The sequence below is a fragment of the Cygnus atratus genome, chromosome 3 (genome assembly GCF_013377495.2).
Source record: "Cygnus atratus isolate AKBS03 ecotype Queensland, Australia chromosome 3, CAtr_DNAZoo_HiC_assembly, whole genome shotgun sequence".
NCBI lineage: Eukaryota > Metazoa > Chordata > Aves > Anseriformes > Anatidae > Cygnus > Cygnus atratus.
The window spans coordinates 52,208,007-52,232,101 of NC_066364.1; the positions used below are offsets into that span (position 1 = coordinate 52,208,007).

Here is a 24,095-nt window from a genome sequence, read left to right on the forward strand (position 1 = left end):
TTTTTTAAAAATAAATATTTCATTTATTCATAGTACAAAAAATATTTTCTTTCCACGCCCCCGCGGTTTGTCTTGCGCACACCCCTGGAACACACACACCACCCTTTGGACACCACTGTCTTCGATCTCATGCCCCACACTAACACTGACCCACCTCATAAGCACATTTGTGTTTACAGGTGGCGCATGTAGAGAAGCCAGCTAATTAAAAAGAAGTGCAGTAGCAAATTAATCCCTGGTGGAACAAACCATGCCACGTGAAATCACTGAACTGTCTCTGTACTTTGCAAGTAGTTGCAGGAGAAGTTGCAGAAGATGTGATATTTGATCAAATTTTATAAGAGATAGAGCATTAGCCATAGAGGTGGTATAAATATATTTACAGAGGTAAATTTCAACAGGCACTCCAAAAAAAAGTAGTTTCACAGTATGTTTACCCACTACTTATTGACAGTTAACTATGGTAAATAGTTTGGTTCAGGAAAGTGGGTATTAATTTGCAATTTAAGCAACTAAGAAAATACCCAATTTTCTACTAAGGTAAGAACTAAAACTGAAGAGTTACAGATTCATCTGGACAGACGTGTTTTGACTGAAGATCAAAACTACAGGTTAACGCCAGTGTTGTGCTTTTCCAGGGCCCCTGAAACTTAGTTCAAGGCATAATTTAAGTCTAGAAAATGTTAAGTTAGGGTCACAGTCCATCCGTTTAATGTTTCACACCCAACAGATTCCAGAAGGAGATAGTAAAGCCATCTTTTAAGGAATCTTCTCTGCTGTTAAGACCCAAGAAGCATGGCAGCGAGCCTAAAAAAAAGTGTGGGTAGGGGAGTGAGAAAGGAGAGAGAATGAACTATTACACCATTTTAAACCATTAATTTGAAAAGCTTACTAAAGTATAAGGGGTTATATTTCATCTTAAATGTGATCTTTCTAGATAAAACTCAAAACAATTGCAATTTTAAAATTTAAATCAAACCTTTGGAAAGAAGAAACCCCCCCCCCAACCCTACAAGACACACTTCCTTAATTACAGTGACCTGAAATTCTAATGCTTTTGCCAGTAAGGGTAAGAAATAGTGTGTGTCTTGCTGCTATTTCTGACGTGTTCAGGGACAGGAAGCACTTAGATAATGTCTCATTTCAATATACAGCTGTTAAAGACACTTCAGCAGGTGACTCAGACAACAGTTATTTCATAATTTATACACAAAAAGTCTGTCCTGAAGTTTGAAGATGCTGAATAGCACTCATAAGACACCACAGAGTCAGAACATGGCTCCAGCAAATCAATTTGTTAATGCAGGAAAGTGAAAACTTACGAAAAAATTACATCTGACATTCAGCTGAAAGAACTTTAAGGTCCAAAGAACTTATAATGCCCTATGTGAATCATCTGGACAGGATTTATAAAAAATGCTGACAACTTGAACATATTAAGGTAATCAGAGCTGCATGTTGAATACTTTACATTCTAACTACTCTTAGAAAGCAAAAAGTACTAGTTCTAGTACCCAAGATGAAAAGACATTAAGTGGTTAGGCTTCAGTATCCGTGTGCCTTTTTCTTCAATTATCAAATGCTGATAGATGTCACACAGCTTTACAAAGTTGAAATAAAAACACCCTGAATGTATTTTTGTACTATGAATGTTCTGTACATACCTTATATGCCTATGATAAGCTATTTAGAATACTGTAAGAAAATGGAAAAAAATGCCTAATTTACATATGCAACCAGCTGCAAGCTTCATAAGAGATTTATAAGCTGTCAGTTATATCAAGGTAGCACCCATTTACATGCAAAACTGTTCTGTTCTGGATATCCTAATGATTACTCAGTTAATGGAGAATATGCAGAAAGTAGTGGAGAAGAAGAATGGGGAAACTGAATAGGTGAAAAAAAATCACCATGAGACCACACACACACATTTGAGTCTGAAAGAGGAGATGCAGATTCTTGTACATTTTCTTACAAAAACTATTTCCTGAAATACTTACAGTTTTCTCTTCCAATGTGAGGATGCCATCTACAGCAACTATCTGGTACTGCTTTTCTTTTAAGCCACCCACAAATCTCCGAAGTAGTTTGAGACCAGTACCATCTGTGCTTTGTTTCAAGAGTTTCTGCATTTCTTGAGAAGGACATCCCGGGTCAAACAGTAGTAAACATAAGGTTTTATTTTTCTTCTCTTCTATTCCAACAACAGTACGACTGTGACCTAATTTCAAAACAGATTTTCAGTATTTAAGACACACATAAAATCCAGTTTCCTTGTTTGTAGCATACTACTTATTTTCAAATCAAGGAACATATTACTCGAAATTTAATAAGGTAATTATAAGTATAGAGCAGACGTCAAAACGCTGAGATCCTGCTCACACCCAGCTTTTCCATCAGTAAAAATAGAAGCTTTTTAATGTTACATTTACTTACTAGAAGTTTAACAGTAAATAAAGCTAGGCCTTCAATTGAATGAAGAAGGAATGTACGACGCTGCTCTGAATTGCAGCACATATAGATGAAGATAGAGAATAGTAAGAAACCAGCATATTGTGATGCTGACCTTGATGCTGCAAGTAGATAGGCGGTCTGGAAGTACACACTACCTTTGTACCACCTTCATTATCTGTAGAATAGTAACGCAAAACCCACTCAAACAAACGAGGGTGTGTACCCATGGGACCAGTCGGTTTGTGAAAGTCAATAATTTGACACCTATAAAACATTTAAAATAAAAGCAACATAAATTTGAAGCAGGTTGGTTTTTTGTTGTTTTTGTTTTAACACTTCAGCCCCTTTTTTTCCACTTCAGTCCCTTCCTCCTGCACCACGAATGTTCTGTGAACAATAGCAATTGCAGGTATCAAGTGGTCATTGTCACTATTTTATTTTTTTTTTAATTAAATACAGACATACAAGATACATAAGTACAAAGCAACGCAGTATGTACTGTTCAAGACCACAGTATTTACTCTGTGGCAAAGAAATACTCTACTCTGTTTGCCTAATGAGCTTATGAAGTTTGCCAGAATTAAAACATTTGATTTTTGTAGAATTACATCACAGAGCCAAATTAAGAACTCTAAACACACAAAGTGACTAGCTGAAATTCAGATTCTTCTTGACACTAAACTTGGAGCGAAAGTAAGCTTTTAATCAATATCTAATTTTATGCCTATGTGGCACAATTCCTCACCAGGTCTCAATGACCAAAACAGTTACTCAATTTATGTATCTGCATAAGTAGTTACACAACTTCACACTGCACTAAATCTTACCTACTTATAGGCAGTTTAAATATAAAGCCACTACGATGGCTTCTGCTTAATAGTTTAATTCTTAACTTAATTCTGACCCTTAAAAGACACACGCTTAATTATCACTTAAAAACAACATCAGAAAAAGTAATACTTACTTTATCCTGAGACTGGTTAACAGTGAATAAATTTCACATGCTCCTATCCATGCCTTGGAACCACGTAATCGGTTGTTGAAGTGAGATGCCCCATGAGGATCAAAGCCTTCTTTCCAGGCATCTTCAATCATGGACTGAATCTTCGGTATACTAGGAATTAGCGCAGTGTCTGAAACAGAAAAGCTTTTGAACTGTAGCAACAGTTACTGAAATAGTCTATCAAAACCATCCAGCCTCTTTCATAAGAGCTAATCGACGTTACAAAGATACACCCCCCAAAAAACCCAAAGGTTAAGCTTCAGCCACATAATGCCTTGCCAATAGTCATGCCTTTGACTCTTTTCACAGTATGGTCTAGTGTTATAGGGGTATCATTGACACTAGTAAGCCTTGCTGTATAAATGAAAAAGGAAAACATGGATCAATAGGTTGTCATTGAAGACGTGCAAAACAGGTAGGCAGGATTTTGATTAATACCTCTCAAGCAGTCATTATACAAGCTGTTTTGCAGCAGTGAGGAAAGGAGCATTTGGAAATTCCTGTAACCACAACCCCAGCCTTTGTCACCCAAAGATGAGTGGAAGTGATCTACTCCTGCTGAAAGCCAAACACGTCTCACATCTTTGTTTTCGTTCTGATAGTACTTGCACAATGCTTCAATTACTCCTAGAAGAACAAATATAAAGTTTATCTGTAAAAAAAATTAGTTTGCTGGAAACAGATTACAACTAACTGAAACACAATACAAAAAGCAGCTATGAATTTTAACAGCTGAACTAGGTTAGGAAGCAAAAGGTACTAAAGTAGTAAGCAAAGACAACCCTCATGCAGTAAGAGATTTTCAATTTCTGATACATACTGCATTTGGGCTCTTAACTTGCTTCCAAGGTTCCACAAGTCTTCAGGTTCGATAAAGGATTAAAAATACGTCAAACTTAAATTTAATTATTAAACAAAGTTGTCACAGATTAATATTATTTGCATCCTAATTCTAATCCTAAGTAATGAAATACTTAGTTAAAAACTGCTTTGGTCATCAAAAGCTATGACTAAAAGCTATATGCTTAGTTGCTGAAATGCATTCGTACCCGAGGTTTTTGTTTTCCCATCATCTATACCAACAGCCAAACTTTCCATCATGTCAGCTTTTCTCTTGTGATATTCGAAAGGCTGCATCCTTCCTCTATCAACCTCCCTTTCCATGTTCTTTAGGAATTGCTGCTTGTAGCCTCCAGAACTACCCAAGCCATACTGTCTCTGTTAGGGATAGAATGTGCATGATTAAAATCACATTTTAAAAATTCATGTTTAATGATGTAAGAGGCTGCATGCACAATCAGTAACAATGAAAAATAGTGAACAGTGAGACACAAAATCTTCAGATTTACGACCTCTTAGAGCTGAAGGCCAAGCTTCACTCCTGAATAGAAATGCAGAATTAGGACAGCCATACCTGGAAGAGCAGGCACATCTCTCTGCTCCCCCTTGAGCTGACAGCCATTGGCAGAGGCAGTCAATTACCAGGAGGTAGCAAGTGCGGAAACCAATGCTATCAGTGCTGTCAGGTAGGAGACAGAGGGAAGCTTGTGGTGGGGTAGTCACTGAAGCAAATGATGGTGTCCAGAAAGAGGACAGTCAGGATGCTCAAGGCCCCAGGTATTCTGCCAGGTAATATACTCCAGGCTGTGCTGAAAGGCAGAGCACTAGAGCTGGGTGGGGTGCAGTATGGGGCGGCAGGGTGCCTGGTGAGAGCAGTGCAGCACACACAGGTAGCACCTGCCCCAGGGTAGCAGTACAGTCAAGGAGCTCAAGGTAGGCATGCCCCACACCAGTTCCAAGATCAGGGTTGCTGAGAATTTGCATTTGCCTGCAAGCCACTCCTGCACCAACACTTCAGCACAGCCTGCCTGACTGCACAGGTGTGACCTAGTAATGCCATTCTTATTTTCATTTAATCCAGGAAACAAAACATAACAGATTCAATATGATCAGCTTCTAATGGCACACCTCTTCAAAATTTTGCCATTTAGAAATGTTACGGTACCTGTAGCTTTTTAAATTCTTCCTTCTCTCGCCTCTCTTCTTCCAGTCTCTGCTGTTTATCTTCCTCATTTTGGAGCTGTTGAGCCAGTTCTAGATCTCTCATGTTTCCACCTATTCAGGAGTAGCAATCCAAGAACAGAGGACTTGATCAGGAAGTTAACAATGCTTTGATGGGTCATTTATCCAAAGATTCTTTTCTAAGCAGACATAAACAAGGCCAACTAGGCACTACTTTTCAGAGAGGGATCCCACAGTGTACTGAGCTATTAGCAAGGAGTACTAAACAGGACTGACAGCATTCAGTCTACTAAGACTCAGACTCCTGATTTCCACAAAATTTATGCAGAGTCACAGGAGCTGTTGCTTGGCAAATAGTCCAAGTAATACCTCTACTATTAGGAAAACCTCTTTTGTTTACTATGTTTCACTTAATTATTAGCAAGAAATCCTAGTTTCTTGAATATCACAGACCTATTAGCTTCTAGGATCACTGTTAGCAACCTCATAATGCAGTGACAAAAAGAAACAGGTTCAGAGGACTGGATAAGGAATCTCTAGGTTATTATTAGCCATGCAAATAAGGCAAACTTATTTTGATTCCTTTACCTTATCACTATGACTACTGAATCAGCATGAACATTTGGAGTAAAGAATTGAGAAAAAGACGTTTTCAAAAGGTATAGATTTTAAACTCTTTACATGGGTATTTGCCACTCTAAACCCTGTATCATAGGATCGCAGAATGGTTTGGGTTGGAAGGGACCTTAAAGACCATCTAATTCCAACCCCCTGCCATGGGCAGGGATGTCTCCCACCAGACCAGGTTGCCCAAAGCCCCATCCAACCAGGCCTTGAACACTTTTCAGGGACGGGGCATCCACAACTTCTCTGGGCAATATGTACATAATCCTCCTACAGAGCTAGGAAAATATATATATAATACAGCTATCTTTTACACATTTTCCACTCTAAGTTTTAGTTTTGTCTAACACTTAGTGAATTTACTTAACAAGCATGGATAGACATATTTTTCTGCATGTGTAGAGCATTTGGGCAAGCAATAATACTTAGTATAAATTTCATTATTGATATATTCCGTTCCCTTTTTAAGAAATGCTTAGTCTGCATTTTGTATGAGATTCTATACTGCAACATGCAAATGCTGTAAATGCTTTCAAAGATTATCAAGCTTGTATCCTTTCACATACCTTCTGAAAAGCTATGTTCCTCTAGGTGTAAATCCACGTGTTCTTCAAGAAACTGAAGGTTTGTACAGGTAAGACTGCATATGGGACATTCGTATAGCTGTTCACCATTTCCAGTGTCTAAAAAAGAAATGCAGTTTCTTGCTTAATGCAATTCCTGTTTTTGCGTGGTTTTCTTTTTGAGAGAGAATCACCCCCTAATTGATATATATGGTCTAAAATAAACATACAGTAACAAATTTTATGTTGCCATTGATATTCCTCACAGAAAGGCAGCATATACTAAACAGCTATTATTCTTAACCATTTAGCAACTCCTGGCAAGTCTGAAAACATATTTTCCTTCTATTAATCAAGTTTTATTCCATTTAACTTACCACAATCTTTATAATATTTTCATTAAGAAGTTACAACTGTCAAATCTTTAATAAAAAGATCTGTGCTGCTGAAGGAAGAATATTTGCTTACAAAAATTTAATGTTTGTATGATAACGCAGCAGTTGGTGGTCAGAATAAAAAAATAATGCTTTAATTCTTTGTTAATCTTCCTAAGTTTCCTCAAACAAATATTCCTTCTGCAGTTTTAGTATTATTATTGAAGAATACCATCGAACAGTTAAGGTTCAAAAGAACTTCTGGAGATCATTTAGTCCCTCAAATCAGGGTCAAGTCAAACAGGTTCAGGTACTCAGGGCCTTTTCCAGTCACTTTTCAAATAACTTCAATAACAGAAACATCACAACATTGTTGGACAACTTATTCCAGTGACTGACCACTCTCACAGTAAAAAGTGTTACTGAGTTTAAATGGTATTTCCTGTATTTCACCCACAGCCTGCCATCCTGTCTGTCACTGGTCAGCACTGAGACAAAGCCAACTCCATCTTCAGTGCTCTCTTTTTGAGTCACCAAGATTCACTTCCACTTAAATTCACAAAACACAGGATGTAATATGCTTATGTTAACTGGTTCTGGAAAGCATTTGCCCAAGCTAAAAGCTCGTGACTGGCTAGAAGGGAATTTGGTATTACAATAACCTGAGCTCACCTGTAACATTTTGCGTAACACTACAAGCATTTCAGGAACCTATACAAATACATTATGTACATTAAAAAAAAAAAAACATACCCTTAATACAGACATTTTGAAAAGAGAAGTTAGCATGTAGGCAACTAATTTATTCAAAGTCTGCATTATTTACACCAACAGGAATAATATATAGTAATAATAATATAATAATATATTTCTTAATGCTAACATTTTTTTTTTTTTTAAGGCAGAATATACTGTGTGTTTGGTTATGCTGTCACATTTTGCATCCTTAACACCACGCTTGTCGTGTCAGCATAGCTTGTTACAAGAGGAATGGCATACTTTGAAGGGAATTACCCAGGAGCTGAGATGTCATCACCAAGTTTCTCAGATAGCTACAGCACCTTTGGACAGCAGGTCCGAAGAAAACGTTAACAATGCTTAAGGTAAATAACATAAATAACAGATTTTCCCCGTGCTGACTTTAACCTCAACAGCACCCTTGCAGTCTCCCAATCAACGTCTGGTATTCCTGAATATTTCAGTGCTGGATCTTTCCAAAATCTCAACCTTAAGCTGAAAACTGCTTTCCCCTGACAAGCGCTGTAGGCACCCCAGCACCCAGCCGGTTTCGGGGGCGGTGCCCAACCCTCACGACCCCACGGCCCCCGCCCCCTGCCCTTCCCCAGCCACCTCCCTCTCCGGGACCCCCTCAGCCCCCACCACCGCTCACCCGCACCGGGGGCGCCCAGCAGCCTCCACCCGTGCGCTCCCGGCTCCTTCCCCGCCGCCTCAGGCCGGGCCGCCGCCGCGTGCCGCCGGAGCCCCTGGCAGGGCGGGCAGCGGGGGTGCCGCCGCGCCGCCTCGCAGGGCAGCGCCCGCCCGCACCCGTCGCACACCAACATGGCGGCCACCGCCTCACAGCCTCCCGCCCTGCCGAGGACTGCCGTTCCCCACCGGGGCAGCCAAGCCCGCCTCCTCCGCCGCCGCCGCCGCGCAGAGCCTGCTGGGAGCGGCGGGGCCCGCCCCCGGGCGGGGCGGTGAGCGGCGGGGCGGCGGCCGCCATCTTACGCCGGGAGCCGGGCGCCGTTTCTCGCCTCGGGGGCGGCGGCGGACGCCGGGGGGCTGCGCCTCGATGGGTGAGTGACCCCGGTCAGGGGGTCCCCGGCCCCCTGCACGCCTCACGGGGGGTGAAGGGCTTCGGTAGCCGCTGTGCTCCCCCGCCCCAGGGCGGGCGTCCTGCCGCTGCGGGACCCGGAGGCCGCTGCGAAGGGGGGCGGCAGCGCTGGGAGGGGAGAGGGCAGCGGGGCTGAGCGAGCCTGGGCTCGGCCGGGAGGGAAGGGCCGGTAACGGGGCGGTGCTGGCCGCGCACAACAGGTGGGCGAGGCGCGGGGTGCGGCCGCAGGGGGTCCCGTGCTGAGTGAGGCGCAGTTCTGCGGAGCACAGGCGCAGGCTTCCTCCTCGGTGCAGTGCTCCTGAAACCAGAGTAAATCAAGGACCGCCTGTCTGTCTGTCCTTCTCGTTCCTCTGCTAAAATCCTCGCGGAGCATAGGGGCGAAGCCATAACATCGCCAGCTTTTCCTTGCTGAGAGCAGTTTTGGTGGGAGCTGCCTCCTAGTTGTGCTTTTGTAACCCTTACGGAGCTGCTGAACTATATTGGGTTGCTTTTGGTACATTCTTCTCTTTTTTGGTTCGTTGCTCGGCCTGACAGGTTTACCAACCCAACCAAATCAGCAAGGTGTGAATATGTAAGAAGGTTCTGACATTCAAAGCCAGTAGAGTTGCTGGAAAAGTGTTTTTCTTGCTAAATTTGTAACGCAAAAGTTGCACAACAATTACAATAAAATTATTTTAAACAGCGTCTTGCTTAGCATCATGGTCCAGAGACATCAGCAGTTGCCAGGTTTCTTGTTTGGGCGAAGCAGGCTGCCGAGTCCTTGGGTGTCACGTTGATGCCCACCAAGGTCTGTGGTCTGTTCTCCTCTTGCAGCCTGTGTTTATTACTCAGCAGTCCTTGTTACTGCTGCTATTAAAGATAAAAAAACAAATATCATCGTGGAAGTTGACAGAGACGTGTGGCACATCTCTAGAAGTGTAGTTAAGATATTCTTATGCATGTTGTCTTGTTGTGAAAGAATTTCATAAGACTGAGTTTGCTTGGAGTCTTGAATCATATTTTTGACAGTTAATTATTTCTCAGATGAAGGCTACAGTTCTAGCTTTGAAAATTAGCACTGGGCTATTAACAACCTTTTTTTCAGTCAGTTTGATCATCTCAGTGACAGAATCATGTTGTGTTACTTTTATCTTTCCACAACTGATATGTCTGAAATGATGGGCAGATTCCAATCCTCTTTATACATCAAAAGAGCTGTTAATTAAAATGAGTCAGTATTTTTTTTTTTCACTTAAAATTGAAAAGGGTATGCCTATCTGGGTGCTACTGACACCCCCCCCCCCCCTTTTTCTGTAGAGTTTTTTTCTGTATACAGGTTAAAAGGAGACTTAGCATAACCTTTGTGTTTGTGCAATTGGCATTTAAAAAAAAAAAGAAGCAGTGCAGTGGGATGTTAAATGAAGCAGTAATTACTGCAGGTTTTCTTCAAGGATTTGTCCTTATTTTTGAATACACTTGCTGTCTACTTTCTGAGAGGGGAAAGCAAGTTCTTGTACTTGCTGACAGTGGAAGACAATGGTTCCTTCAAACTTAGGTCAAAATTTAGCAACATAGTGTTTTTGTTTTTATTGTCTCAGTTTGCTCAAAAGATCAGTAACTTCATCTTGCAGTAGTTTATGCCCTTTAATGAAGCGTCTGATTGCTGAGATGACCTGCAAATTAATCTGCAGTTTAGAGACTGTTTAGGCAAAGATTTTTCCCTGATTTCTCTCTTGGAGATTTTTGTTGATGAACTGGATATTGCCAACAGCTACAGGTGTACATATAGGTGTTGCTTTAGATACATTTTTAGCACAGGAGATGGCAGATTTGCTTTTCAAGGTTTGTCCTTTTGAAGTAATTCTTTCTTTTTAATAGACAACATGTCAAGCCCGGGGAAGGATAACTTCAGAATGAAAAGCTACAAGAATAATGCACTTAATCCTCAAGAAATGCGCAGACGAAGAGAAGAGGAAGGAATCCAGCTTCGGAAACAGAAAAGGGAAGAACAGGTAAGCACCTTGATGAGCTGTTGACTCTTAAGTGCTTGTGAAGTTAAGTTCAAGTATGTGAAAGGACTTGACTAGATGCCTGCCTCCTGTGAAGTAGAATCCAGAGCACCAGGTTAAATGTCTGTTTTCTGTGCAGTTTTGGGGAGCACCAGGCACATCTCAGTAAGATGATAAAGCAAAAACAGTGAGCAGAGGCCCTTTTAAGTCACAAGGGCATACAAGGAGATACCTGTGTCTTAAATTTAATCTCTAGTCTAGGTTTAAACATGTAGGACCGGGCTGAAAGATACCCTTATATCTAATAAGGATCAGAAAATCTGCATTCTCTTGTAGAGTTTGGACCAAAGGTGCAGACTCTAAGTAGGGGCGAGAGGAGCTTTCATCTTTGAATCTGTACTTCAGGTTGCTCAAGAGTTTTTATGCAGTAGCCTGGCAAAGTGGCCAACAAATAGCGATCTCTGGACTTTTTTTTTTTTTTTTTTTAATATTTGCAGTTGTCTGAACTGAATTGTTAGTGATCCGAGTACATGGAGCATTGTATAATGTCATGGTTGGTGGTAGTTACTTTTCTGAAATGTTTAGTAGTTCATTGCCTGGAAAGTAAGGAATACAGTTTGTTTTTCTGCTTGGACTGAAGTGGCTGACTCTTGTCTCCCACCACCTAGAGAGTGTCCCAGGCACTGATCTGTAGTCTCCTCTGAGGTGGGAATGCTTACCTTTCTCCTGGGAGAGTGGTGCTACTGCATGGAAAAAGAATTTATAGTAGTTGGGTCAGAAAGGTAAGAGAAGGAAGTAGTACCCTACTGGAGTATTTACCTGTGAATGAATTCATCCGAATTGCAGTTTCTGGTGAAAGTTTTGTGTATTTTGTAATAAATACTCCATAGTTAAATTTCATATATATATATATAAATATAAATATATATATATATATATATATAAATATAAATATAAATATATATATATATATATATAAAGGGGTTGTTTCCCATGCTGGCTTTTGTAACAGTGAGAATACTTTAATCTTAATCGTTAGACTAGTGTTGTCAGCAGTTTTTGCGCTGTTGGAAACAAGTTTATGCAGGAAAATGAGACTGTTTTGTTCCAGTAAAAGTTATAAATTGTAGATAAGCCATGTTCCTAAACAAAAAAAAGTTTGTTTCAAGCAAGATCTTGCTTGTCATTGCTGAATGTTAGAAAGAACAGGTGGTCTTCTAAAAGAGGAATATTGCTTCTTCTTCCATTTGTGGATTTAAATGTAATTAAAACTTGTTTGTGTCCAGGATTCTGCAGTTGTTTAGTGCCTAGGTTAGTGCCCAATCCAGAAACGTGTTGAATGAGGGAGATAATGCTTTGTTTTAGGTTCCTGTTTGTATGGCTAGATGTAAATGTGGAGCTGCTTATTCAATTTTGGGCGTATGTGACAGCTGAAATGTAGGTATCTGTAGACAACTTTGAGGACAAAATGTTCTTCAGAACTTAGGAGGTTTCATTATTGTGCCTAGAGGTGAAATCTGAGACACTCCATGGACTGAGATTCTCATGTTTATTTTTAAGGATACCAACATCATATTCTTAGAATTGTTGATTATTATAGACTATAAGTGTAGTAGTGGATTCAAGATTAAACAAAATAGTAAACAGGTTTCTGGAAGAAAACAGGGCAATGAATGCTATGTTTGCATGCCAGAAAATGATGAGGCATTCGTTAAGTATAGCCTGTTAAATACTACAGTGCAGGTATGTATTTTAAGCATAGTCAGTTCATGAAGCCAAAGTGATTTTTGGACACAGAAAACATTTAAGGTTACATAATGCGAAAGTTCACCTTGAAACTACACTACGTTTTCCTCCAACTATATTAAAAGCGTTTGTTTTATTTTTTCTAAAACTGTATACTAGGTGTAGGTACATAGGTACATAGATTTTAGACTTTCTGTTAAAGGGGGAATGCAGTGTGGTGAAACACGGACTTTGGCTCTGTGATGATGATTTCAGCCTATGAACTAAGTAGCTTTTGGAATACTGTTTTCTGCTTAAATATAAATGCTGATTGATTTATGAGGGATAAAACAATGGAAGACCTGTATCTTGCCTGTCGCATTTGCACTATGCTCTTAGTCATATGGTCTGAGTTTTGGGGTAGACCTATGTCCACCAGGAGTTGGACTCGATGATCCTTGTGGGTCCCTTCCAACTTGGGATATTCTATGGTTCTTTTTCTTACATTTGAGACATTTATAGATCTTTTCTAATGAAAAAAGAACTTTAGTTTCTGAGGGTTTCCCTGGAGGGTTACAGTGCTGTTTATGTATACTAGTGTTTTTCTCCTTTATGTTCTTCAAACATTACTGTACTTATCCATTTGAATGGATGAGTAGGAAGGTGAGTAGTTGAAACACTGACTAGTATTGGTGAATACATTTTTTTTTAAGTATGTCATCAGTACCCTTTCTATGCTAAGTTATGATACATTCTCAACATTTTTTTTTCTTTGTTTAGTTGTTTAAACGTCGAAATGTTTCTCTCCCGGGAAATGAAGAATCTATGGTAGAAAGTCCAATTCAGGATCCTGATGTCAGTTCTACTGTACCTATTCCAGAGGTAATTGCTCTAGAATACGTTTAGAATATTAGCAGTTCATGTGTTTAGTACTAGGCCTAAGGAGTCCTCCTTTCATTTCTAGGAAGAAGTTATTACAGTAGATATGGTGCAGATGATTTTCTCAGATGATCCTGATCAGCAACTCACAGCAACTCAGAAATTCAGAAAATTGCTATCTAAAGGTATGTAAACATTGCTTTGTTTGTTTGTTTGTTTCTATGTTGTTATTATGAATTTTAGTCATATAGAGTCAGTTAACGTGGTTTTGTTTCTCTTCTGAAGCTTCAGCAAACTATTTTAGTGTAGTTTATAGCAAAACAGTAACAAATCCATTCAAACATAATGGCTAAATACAAGAAGCTTCATTATTCTAATGTTAAATTTTTCAGGCAAAGTGACAAAAGCAAGGATGTTTTGATTAAAGTGTCCAGGGCAGTAACTAACTGCTCACTAACATTACTTAGAGTGCTTGTCTCAGTGATTGAATTTCTGGTTCTAGTTCTGTATTTGAGGGGGTAAAAGTGATATGGGCTGTCAAAGAGCAATGGTAATTTTGTTGTTCTTGAAATGTACGACATTGAATAGACCAGCAGCCTTTAATGCTGTTATTTGTACAGTCTGCTGTACAAGGGTAGGTTTGTTCATATGAAGTAGTATGTAACAGTAACTGTTCTGCTGATCTGAGTTCCTGATTGAAGAAACAGTGTTGTAACAAGCTACTAACATGCCAATGAGTAATTGTGTGTGCTACTATTATTATACACAATAGGGTGTTTACTGAATTATAGCACTTTATGGAGATGATCCAGCAGTCTTCTGAAGCCAAAAATTTAGTTCCTTCTTTTGAGATTAAAATGATTGCTAAACATTTATGGTAAGAACTTCCTGAGAATCATATTCTTGCTTTGTGTTGTACCGAAAAAGTAATGTATGTGGTCTCTTTCATTAGACTTACTCAAATATGTTTGTTTTTGTCATCTAGAACCTAATCCACCCATAGATGAAGTCATCCAAAAACCAGGAGTAGTACAGAGATTTGTGAAGTTTCTAGAGAGGAATGAGAATTACACACTGCAGGTGAGTTTGGCTGGTACTAATTTACGGTTTGGAATGGGATTAGAAACACCCAGAAGAGTTTTGGAAAGCATAACTAAATTATTTTTATATATCCAAGCTGTGAGGTTTAGTTGTCTGAAGTTTAATTAATGCCACTGAAATTGTGGCCCAACTCTTGGGAATTTCACAGTAGTATTTAGGGTGATGTATTCAGCTGGTCAAATTCTTGAATGTGGAAAACAGTCTTTGTTCAAGACAGCGGTGTATTGAGAGCATCAGCGTTGATGTGTGAGAGGAATCTGTTTTGTTCTGTGTTGGGTGTAGTGTAGTACCTTTTCTTTCATGAAATTTCAGCTGTAAAAATACATGAGACCAAAAAGCTAAACTCTTAGAAGAAAAATAAATAACGTGTGATAGGAGTAACTAGTAATTGCCTATTTTTGGTAGCCAACTAAATGGCACTTAGGCCTTGTGCTCATTGATATTAGAACAATTAATTCAACTGTATGTAGCATAAACAAAAGGAATTTGTACCAGTCAATAGAGATTATTTTCTTCTGTGGAAACTACCATAATAGTAATAACTGCCTTTCAGTGGAAAGGAAAAAAGTTGGAAAAGTCATGTCTGCAACTCATGTCAAACTGTTTTCAGTGATTTATTTTTTTTTTAATGCTGAGTTGTTTGAGATGGTATTCTTTCTGCTATTCAACAGTTTGAAGCAGCTTGGGCTTTGACAAATATAGCTTCTGGAACTTTTCTACACACCAAAGTCGTAATTGAAACTGGAGCTGTTCCAATTTTTATTAAGTTGCTTAGTTCAGAACATGAAGATGTCCAGGAGCAGGTAACTGTTTCCTTTCAGTGTTTTGTAGCTATAAAATTCATTTATGATTTTTTTTGTCTGGTTAAAGAGGTCTTGAGTCCCATTTAACTACTGATCTGGCTTCAGAAAGGTAGGAATTCACCTTCAGTGTATTTTTTCCCTCATGCTATTTTTTTCCTGTTTCTTTCAAGTCCCTTTGAACCTGTTTTTTATTTTACGTTACCGAATACTTTGAAAAGCATCTCACTTCTCTCGTGCTATTTATAGGCTGAGAGGATCTAAAACACCGAAATACAAAAAATGTAGTAGAAAACAGTGCTTGTGGATTTTTTCTGTTTCCATGCAGCTTAATTTCTTATATCCTTCCGCCTTATTGTTTTACAGTCTTTGTTAATCTTTTCTTTTTGCTTGCTTGTTTGTTTGTTTTTCTTTCTTTATGTTTAAGAGAGGCTGCAATTTACAGGCTTTTACTTAGTGTGGATTTGGAATGTTTGAAAATTTGAGAAAGTTAGTGATTTAACTTTTATTATTCCTTAAACATTGTGTGCAGCTTTGAGCCAGTTTTAGTACATCAGTGAATGCATAGTGAGCAAATGTAACTGTTGAAAAGGGTTTATATATGTTTTTTTATTGAAAAGCATCTAAATCAGTGTACTTTCATAATGGAAGACTTTGTTTTCTTGAAAGTATAACTTCAAATGTAGATAATTTACGTTTTTTGTGAACTTACGTGAAGTCATATATAAATCAGTAGTCTTCTGAAATTTTATAGTCAGAATGATACTGCTGACTTTTATGATTCCGTAGCATTTGCTGTAAAAATACTTAGATTGTGTGTAAATGATGATTTGCAAGCGTGTACAAACTCACTTGGATGCTTTACTTTTTAAGGCAGTGTGGGCTCTTGGTAACATTGCTGGTGATAATGCAGAATGCAGAGACTTTGTTTTAAACTGTGGGATATTACCACCCCTCTTGGAGTAAGTATTTTAAGTTGTTACTGATATGGGTAATAGTAAACTTAAACCTTATTTGAAAAGACTAGAAGTTTTTGCTAACTTGAGAATATTTCTCTATTTTATTTTATTTTATTTCTATGAGCCTAACGTTTTGGATTATCTGAGCTTCGTGTATTTTTTTAATTCATCCATGGCTAGAAGCTTTCAAATATTTGCAAAAAGAATAGTTTTACATCACGGGTATGAAGTTTCTCTGACTTGTGGAGCTCTGATTCAGTGTTCTGGATATATAGACTGGGAGGGAGGTGGTTTAAGTCATACTTACATTTGAGTGATTCCATCTGGTTGTGCAGTAGGCTGTCCTCTTTGGCTTCCCTACTCTTGTCCAGTAGCTCCAAGCTCCAGTCTTGCTGTCCATTTGGCTGTTGAGATGAGCTGGGTAGACTAGTTGTTATATGAGCTGTGTTCCATCAGAAGATTTCACTAGGAATGTTGTTCCAGCATTTACTGTGCACTTACAACAGGATGTAAAGGAGCTTCATCACAGGGAAAAACCTAACCCAACACGAATACTGTTCAATGTATTCTTGCTTGAAATAGTAAACTGCTGTAAAACATTTGTAAAATAGCTTAAAATAATGTAATTATCTTCCTCAAGGACATAAGGGTTTAAAGATTTCAGACAATTTGGTATGTATCTGAAAACGAACCTGATTTTTCGGGTATTGAATCTTCCACAGTCTATTCAGCAAAAACCAGTAAAACATTAGGGTTTTTTTTTTCAGGTGATCTTTTAAGTTCTAATATTTTATGGACCCTTTTTAAAATTATTAATTTCATCTTCTGAATGAAAACATCAAAGTTAACTTGAAGGTGTATTGTGTTTCCAGATTCCCTCTCTGAAAAGATTAAACGATTTACCATATGAGCAGTGCTTTGCTTTATATGCATATATACTTGATTTAGGAATGAGGTGTCCAGGCAAAATATTCAGTCCCTTCTAAGAGAATACTTGCACCATGTCAGCTATGAAGAGAAACAAATTGAAACTAGTACCCAATAATAGGATTTTTTTTTCCTGTTATGAGGCATTGTTGGTAATAATAGAAGAGAAAAAGACGTAACTTTTTCAATGAAAAGCGACTTTTTATTTATTTTTTTTAATTAATATTATTGCATCTCTTTGACAGACTGTTAACAAATTCAAATCGTCTTACAACAACTAGAAATGCGGTCTGGGCTCTCTCAAATCTCTGTAGAGGAAAGAATCCACCTCCAGACTTCAGTAAGGTATAATGAAGTACTCATTTCAAGAAATCAGAAAAATGAATATTTACGCTTGTAATATGTTGTTAGACACAATCTTTGGATCTGGAGATAGACTTGATTTTATCTCTTTAATGTGATCACACAGTCTTGTCCGTCTCTTGTATCTGCACGTAATCATCTACTTTGACACCTGCACCTAAGTAAAATCTCAGGCTTTTAAGTAGTTTTTAAAAGCCTGAGATTTTACTTAGTCAGATGCAGGTAGTCGTTCACTGGTATGAAATGATGGACAAGCAATACAGTGAGGACCAAACCCCTTTGAGCTGTGTTTTCTCCAGATCTTTTTAGAGGATGTGAGTTATAATTGAAACTTTTTTTATTAATTTTACGGTTGTTTAATAAGATGTGAGTTCATGCTGCAGAAATAAAGTTTTTCTTGTAGTCGACAGAGCAGAAAATTGAATTAATTCAGACTACTATGATAGAGGTCATTTGCCGATATGCTCTCCCCTTCACTTCCACCTCTCTCCAGTTAGAAAGACAGTAATGTAAAGATTAGTAGGGGCATTAGCTTCTTATTTTGAGTATGAAATTAACTTCTGGTAATGTTAATGACAATAAAAGATGGAATCGAACATTGGATATTATGGTAGATTAGGCCAATATTAAATAGTCATTAAAGGTAATTTGGAGAGAACGTGTTGAAACTTAGGGAATAGTGATTACTGTCATTGCTACTTAAAAATTCTTGGAGAGAGGTTAACAAAAAGGGAGATCTCTGATGTCAGTTAATCAACTCACTATTGCTCTACCCAATTTTTATATCCGAAAGTAGTGTTTTGTTCCAGTAGCAAAAAAGCAAGGTTTCTTGCTACTTAAACCATTTTAATGTTGTTGGAAAAAAGATACCCTGTAGGTAGCAGCTAGTAAGAATAACTTCAATAGCACCAGCTGGACACACAAAGGAGGCTGAATTGTATAACCAAGGCAAGGTAAAGAATTGCGTTCTACAAAGAATGTGAGATTCCTCATCTGTACAGCTGAAACTTGTCAGGTTTCAGCTGGTAGTAAGATGGTCTGGTTTAGTTCGCTCTATATGTTTGTGTGGAGGACATGAGGGTCAGAGCTAGCAGTTGAAATGAGTTTAGCCATAGGTTGTTTGATTTATTCCAGTGAATGTTAATTTTACTCTGAGATTCTTTATGTTAAAACAGCTGTAAACTGGATATTACAAATAACCTCTGCTACTTCTATATCAAAAAACATTGTTACCGTGAATTTCTATTCTACAAGTGATTTTAAAAAGGATCAGTAATTCCCGGTCATCTAGTTACATGTGAAAGCAGATAGGTTTTATTTTAAGCTGTGCAATTATATACCTAATGTAGTATCTATATATGTAAGTAGTCTCTTAATAAAAACTTAGCCAATCCACCAGTTTGACTTGGTTATCTCATTTAATCAGGATATGTTTCACCTAGGTCCTAGTTTATTAATGAACTCATGTGCTTTAGCAGTAAATAGTTTTGCACAGTTATTCCTTTTCAGAATGTTCTCTGAAAGATGAAAAATATAAAACACTGAATTTTGCAACATTTTTCTTTAACCTAGGTTGCTCCTTGCTTAAATGTTTTATCAAGACTGTTGTTTAGCAGTGACCCGGATGTACTAGCAGATGCTTGCTGGGCCCTCTCTTACCTTTCAGATGGACCCAATGATAAAATCCAAGCTGTTATTGATTCTGGAGTGTGTCGAAGATTGGTAGAGTTGCTGATGTAAGTCCCCTCTTCACCATTAACTGTTCTATAGTGCTGTTATTATTAAGGAATTCAAACTACGTTTTGTTTTTTTCACCTCAAGTTTGAATTTATTTCATGAGGCATAATGAGCTTGATTTCAGTCTGACACCTTTTCACTTGCTTGCTAGGTTGCTTGACTCCTGGAAATTTGCCAGAAATTGACAATGAAAAATGCTTTCTCTAAAGTAGTCCTTTATATTTCTGAAAAAAAATAATTCTTCCACATAATTTCATTTATGTGGAAGAACAGAAAGGTGACAACTGAAGATGAAGCTTGCATTGTAATTAAATTTCTCAGCTCAAGTATTTTAATGTTATATTTTGTTTCCTTACCTTTCTAGGAGATGTAGTTGAAAGAGTTGTTGAACTCACAAAGTCCAGAGGCAGGCTTGTGCTGCTTTTGAACTGTTACAGTATGTTTGTTTTATGGTTCATTATTTTCCTAGAAAGGGAGCCTAGGTTCCTGTGTTCACATGAGGACTACAGAGTAGGTCAGAGATGGTAGTTCCCAACACTGACAGTTTAGCACAGTTCTCTGTGAAAAGCTCATTTGTACAGCTGTCAGGAGAGGGTGAGATTGCTTTCTCTTGTGTAGATGCTTTAGGACAACTGAAAAGGTTTCCTTCCCCCACACACCATATACTTGAGTGTGGGAATGGGGGCTTCAGATACTGGCTTCTAGGGTTATTGACTTATCCACATAAAAGGGGAAAGTTCTCTTCCAAAAGAGGGCTGTTAAGTTTTAGTATACACCTTCCGTGGATGATGCAGGTTCCAGTATTGTATTCAATAATATTTGAGCTGGGTGAAGTGAGTCTGGTGGACAGATAGATTACTCTGTTATGTCGTTCCATAGAGATGCCCTTTCTTTGAATCAGCATTTGGTTTATATTTCTTAAACTTGGTTAAATAGGATGAAATAATGCTGTTTTCTCCATAACTAAAAATTTAGTACCTGAAGTAAATGTTCGTTCACTGAAAATCCAAAGTTGTACTGCAGCACTTGGTAATACCAAGCAATATTTCTCTCCAGGCATAATGATTACAAGGTGGTATCCCCTGCATTAAGAGCAGTTGGAAATATTGTTACTGGAGATGATATCCAAACACAGGTAAGACTAGTTCATTAAAGAAAAATGAGTCAGCAGGAAGAAAAATGGTTACAAATCTTTGTATAAATTATTTTTTAAAAAGTTTGCAATAAAATACACACCTAATACAGCTATTTGTGTGCATCAGTGAAGGAACCTCAGTCCAAATCTATGCTGTTAATTTGGCAGTCAGTTTGGACTGGTATTTTAATCATTAAATTACTGCAAGAATGAACAGTTTGTTACAGCACTGTGTGTAGTAGATTACTTCATTCCTGTATGCAACATTGAATGCTGATTTCCGTTAATAAGGAAAGTGACTTTTTTCCCTTAGTTGGGATTCAATTGTCTATTCTAATTCCCTTTTTCAAGTGTTCAAATGCAAAGTTCTCATTTTTTGTAAGCAGTACTCGTACTTGATTTGTCCATGAATTTGTATGTATGATAAATGATATCTATTTATATGACAGACCAACTGATGCAAGTTGTCATTAAGGTTTATTTTTTAATCTTAAAAAACGGAATTGAGTTTGAAGGTATGCAGGAAAATTACAAAGGTCCTGTTTTGAAGAAAATTGTGCTTAAAAGGCTTGTAGTACTGGAGTAGGGAGAAAATAATGAAATCAGTTAATTACATAATTTACTGTAAGCAATGTCGGAGTAGATTTCACTAAGGACTTAAATAGAAAATATCTGTTGCTTTAAAAACAAGTGAGCGAACAACTGAACAAATTAGATTTACAGTTCTCAGTGGTGTAAAAATTCATACTCTAGTCTTAAGCTCTTATTGTAGCCTTCCTGTCTTTATTCTTCTGGTGTTAACTTAGTTGAGGGCAGATTCTTTCAAGATATCTAAACAATTGGATTGTCTATTCAAACACTACAGTATGTATTGAGCATTTTAATTTGCATGATGTTATCTTTCATATTTCTTAGTAGTGTAAATGTGTTGCAAAATACGCTTCTTTTGAAGTTACCCATAAGTTGATTTTTTTTATATGTGCATATATATATATATATACATACATACATACATACATACAAAACAATTTTCAATTCTCAAATTGTTTTAGGTGATTCTAAACTGCTCTGCGTTACCCTGTCTCTTGCACTTGCTTAGTAGTCCCAAGGAATCTATTCGGAAAGAAGCATGCTGGACTGTTTCTAATATTACTGCAGGAAATAGAGCTCAGATTCAGGTATAGCTTGTATATTAGTAATTTCGGTGGGTTTGTTTTCATTTTACCAGTTCACTTAATTTTCTTTCACAAGGAGAAATGAATAGCTAACACATTGACTATATTATTTGTTTTAATCCTAATTGTCTATAATTTTGTGTAACTTTTAAATGTTTTCTTTTTAATTTTGAATTAAAGTTACAGGCAACTTCACAAAATAATCCTTTGAAAACAGCTGTCATGATTTATACTAGATAAACTGATTCATTTCTCTCAAAGGGATGTGGTTGATGCTTATAAAGCAAATGAATGGATACTTAACATATTGTGCTAGACTTGCTATCAACAGTTGCTGTTTTTCCCTGTGAGTGCATCATCTAATGGTGTATTCTCTTTAATTTTGTTATGCATCGTAATCTACCTGTTATTAAAGTATTAAGCAATTTTTCTTTCAAAAAAATTGAAACACTTCACTGGACTAGTTTGTACAAAAAGGACAATTCTACCAATTCCACCAATTTGGAAATGTTGAGCATTTGTCTAAAATTGGACGATGTCATCAGTACTGAATTACCTGTGGTTAACTATGAAATCCTGACTGTTTCTCCAGGTGTCTGGAATTTTCAGGAAAAAAGGTTCTGTTTGACAAAAATGAGAAATCAGAATTGGAGTACATTTCAGTATGATTTTTTTTAATCTCCTTGAATTAGAGATGAAAATGTTAGTTCTTGATGTCAGTTAAAATGCTATACAGTCTCCAATTACAGAAATGGTCTTTTCTATGGAGATGACAAACCTGAATAAAATGGCCAAAGTGAACTTTTGCTGAGATCAAGTGAGGCTTGATCTCCAATTCAAAAACTCAGATTTAGAGCTTATGTCACATGATTTTTCAACAGGTCTGTCCAGTTAAAAGGTCATCAACTGTTCGCCAAAGAGAAATCAACAAATTGCAATGTTAGAATAGGTAGAATTTCGGTTTAGCATTTCTAGTTAGTGTGGCGCCTTCTAACAAAACAATGTTTCCTTTGCTATGAAGAGGCATTACTGACTTCTGTAGTGAGGGTATTAATCTTCTTGCCCTGTGTATACTCAATCTTTATTAATTATTATTAAACATCCTCATTTCATCTCTTAGGCTGTTATAGATGCAAATATTTTTCCAATATTGATTGAAATTCTTCAGAAAGCTGAATTTCGCACCAGAAAAGAAGCAGCGTGGGCCATAACTAATGCAACATCAGGAGGAACCCCTGAACAGATTAGGTAAGATTGTGTATGTTGCTGGTTTTTTCTGCCGAAGTACCTTTTCTGAGGCTTTTTTTTTCTGCAATTGAATCCTAACAAACAAGAGCAAGAAAAACCTGGAAACAACTAATTTCTTGAAACTGTGTACATTGACAATCACCTAGAAGCTCAGAAAGATAAGTAGAGTATATGCAGTAGAATTGATAAATTGAATGAAGCCATTTGGGTTCAGGAGTATTCTGCCTAAAGCCTTCATGAAGTTATTTTCTAGAGTTTATATTATGCTGTCAGACACAATTTCAACAGTTAATGAACAATTTCAGTGTTTGGAAATGGAAAGCCTTGGGAGAGTTGTTTAGAAAACTTGTGCAGTTGGATTGCATCTCTCCATGGAGAAGCTTCAGCGATTTTAGTGGTTTCTTTGTGCACTCTAAAGTCACTGTCAAAGTTACATTAAAGCAGATATCTAACTTTTTCCAAAATGGAGTTTAATTAAAATTCTACTGTCAGCGGCTATTTAAAAATACTACAAAGAGTGGATTTTTTCAATAACTAGAAGAAAATGCTCGGTAGTTTCTCAGAATACCATTAACATACTAACCGATTTGAATCAGTAGTTGATAAAACAGATTTTGGAATGACAATATAAAATATTAAAATTTAAAAGCCTGAAAGTCCAGTTAGGAATATGCATGTTAAATTTTTCTATTAGGATAAAGTAGAATATTAATTGTATTTCAGATTAAATTTTTTATAAATTTTTGGTTTTAGTCTTTTTTTTTTTTTTTTTGATAAAATGATAACCAATGTGTGTGATAGAGTGGCATATCAGAATAAAAGTACTGGTTTATCAGTCCTCCTTCCCCCACGTCCCCTAACCCCTTCTGTTTTTCTGCTGTTCTAAAGGTATTTGGTAGCACTAGGTTGTACCAAGCCTCTTTGTGACCTCCTGACTGTGATGGATTCAAAAATAGTACAGGTGGCTTTGAATGGACTTGAAAATATTCTGCGTCTTGGAGAGCAGGAGTCTAAGCAAAATGGAATGGGCATTAATCCTTATTGTGCCCTTATAGAGGAAGCATATGGTAAGAAATTACTTACTGTAAAACTGCACACCTAAATTTCTGTATTTCGGGTTCTAAATCCCTTGTGAACCATTTTGAAATTTGTAGGTAAGTTTAATGTAATATTTCTTTTTTTCA

General features: G+C 37.6%; 2 protein-coding genes across 4 annotated transcripts in view; one reads left to right on the top strand and one right to left on the bottom strand.

Moving 5' to 3' along the window:
- ZUP1 (zinc finger containing ubiquitin peptidase 1) lies at positions 1-8,698 on the bottom strand. Of its 3 annotated transcripts, XM_050709617.1 has the most exons (10): positions 8,655-8,691; positions 8,055-8,101; positions 6,670-6,786; positions 5,463-5,572; positions 4,507-4,675; positions 3,896-4,084; positions 3,419-3,587; positions 2,567-2,718; positions 2,001-2,221; positions 1-807 (listed from the first exon to the last, which is right to left on the bottom strand). In XM_050709617.1, the coding sequence occupies exons 2-10, from the start codon at positions 8,071-8,073 to the stop codon at positions 760-762; spliced, it is 1,194 nt and encodes a 397-aa protein (XP_050565574.1). In that variant the 5' UTR covers positions 8,074-8,101; positions 8,655-8,691; the 3' UTR covers positions 1-759. The 3 variants fall into 3 exon arrangements, with proteins under 3 accessions (XP_050565574.1, XP_035394283.1, XP_035394284.1); XM_035538390.2 differs by lacking the exon at positions 8,055-8,101 and having other exon boundaries at positions 8,431-8,698; XM_035538391.2 differs by lacking the exon at positions 8,655-8,691 and having other exon boundaries at positions 8,055-8,180.
- KPNA5 (karyopherin subunit alpha 5) overlaps positions 8,699-24,095 on the top strand; it is a 20,772-nt gene continuing 5,375 nt past the window's right edge. Inside the window, exons 1-13 of the mRNA XM_035538392.2 lie at positions 8,699-8,836; positions 10,732-10,865; positions 13,368-13,469; positions 13,552-13,651; positions 14,452-14,546; positions 15,239-15,370; positions 16,241-16,329; positions 17,499-17,598; positions 19,189-19,352; positions 20,410-20,488; positions 21,541-21,666; positions 22,784-22,911; positions 23,800-23,978. Of these exons, the coding sequence (XP_035394285.1) occupies positions 8,833-8,836; positions 10,732-10,865; positions 13,368-13,469; positions 13,552-13,651; positions 14,452-14,546; positions 15,239-15,370; positions 16,241-16,329; positions 17,499-17,598; positions 19,189-19,352; positions 20,410-20,488; positions 21,541-21,666; positions 22,784-22,911; positions 23,800-23,978 (1,432 nt within the window). The 5' untranslated portion in view covers positions 8,699-8,832. The remainder of the gene's footprint in view (positions 8,837-10,731; positions 10,866-13,367; positions 13,470-13,551; positions 13,652-14,451; positions 14,547-15,238; positions 15,371-16,240; positions 16,330-17,498; positions 17,599-19,188; positions 19,353-20,409; positions 20,489-21,540; positions 21,667-22,783; positions 22,912-23,799; positions 23,979-24,095) is intronic.

Bases quoted from the DNA above. Each gene is read 5' to 3' on its own strand.
- ZUP1 (XM_035538390.2), bottom strand. From the start codon at position 8,602: ATGTTGGTGTGCGACGGGTGCGGGCGGGCGCTGCCCTGCGAGGCGGCG. The intron at 5,573-6,669 runs GTATGTGAAAGG...ACTCCTGAATAG, and splicing joins GGAACATAGCTTTTCAGAAG to GTGGAAACATGAGAGATCTA. The intron at 3,588-3,895 runs GTATTAATCAAA...TTTCTGTTTCAG, and splicing joins GTATAATGACTGCTTGAGAG to ACACTGCGCTAATTCCTAGT.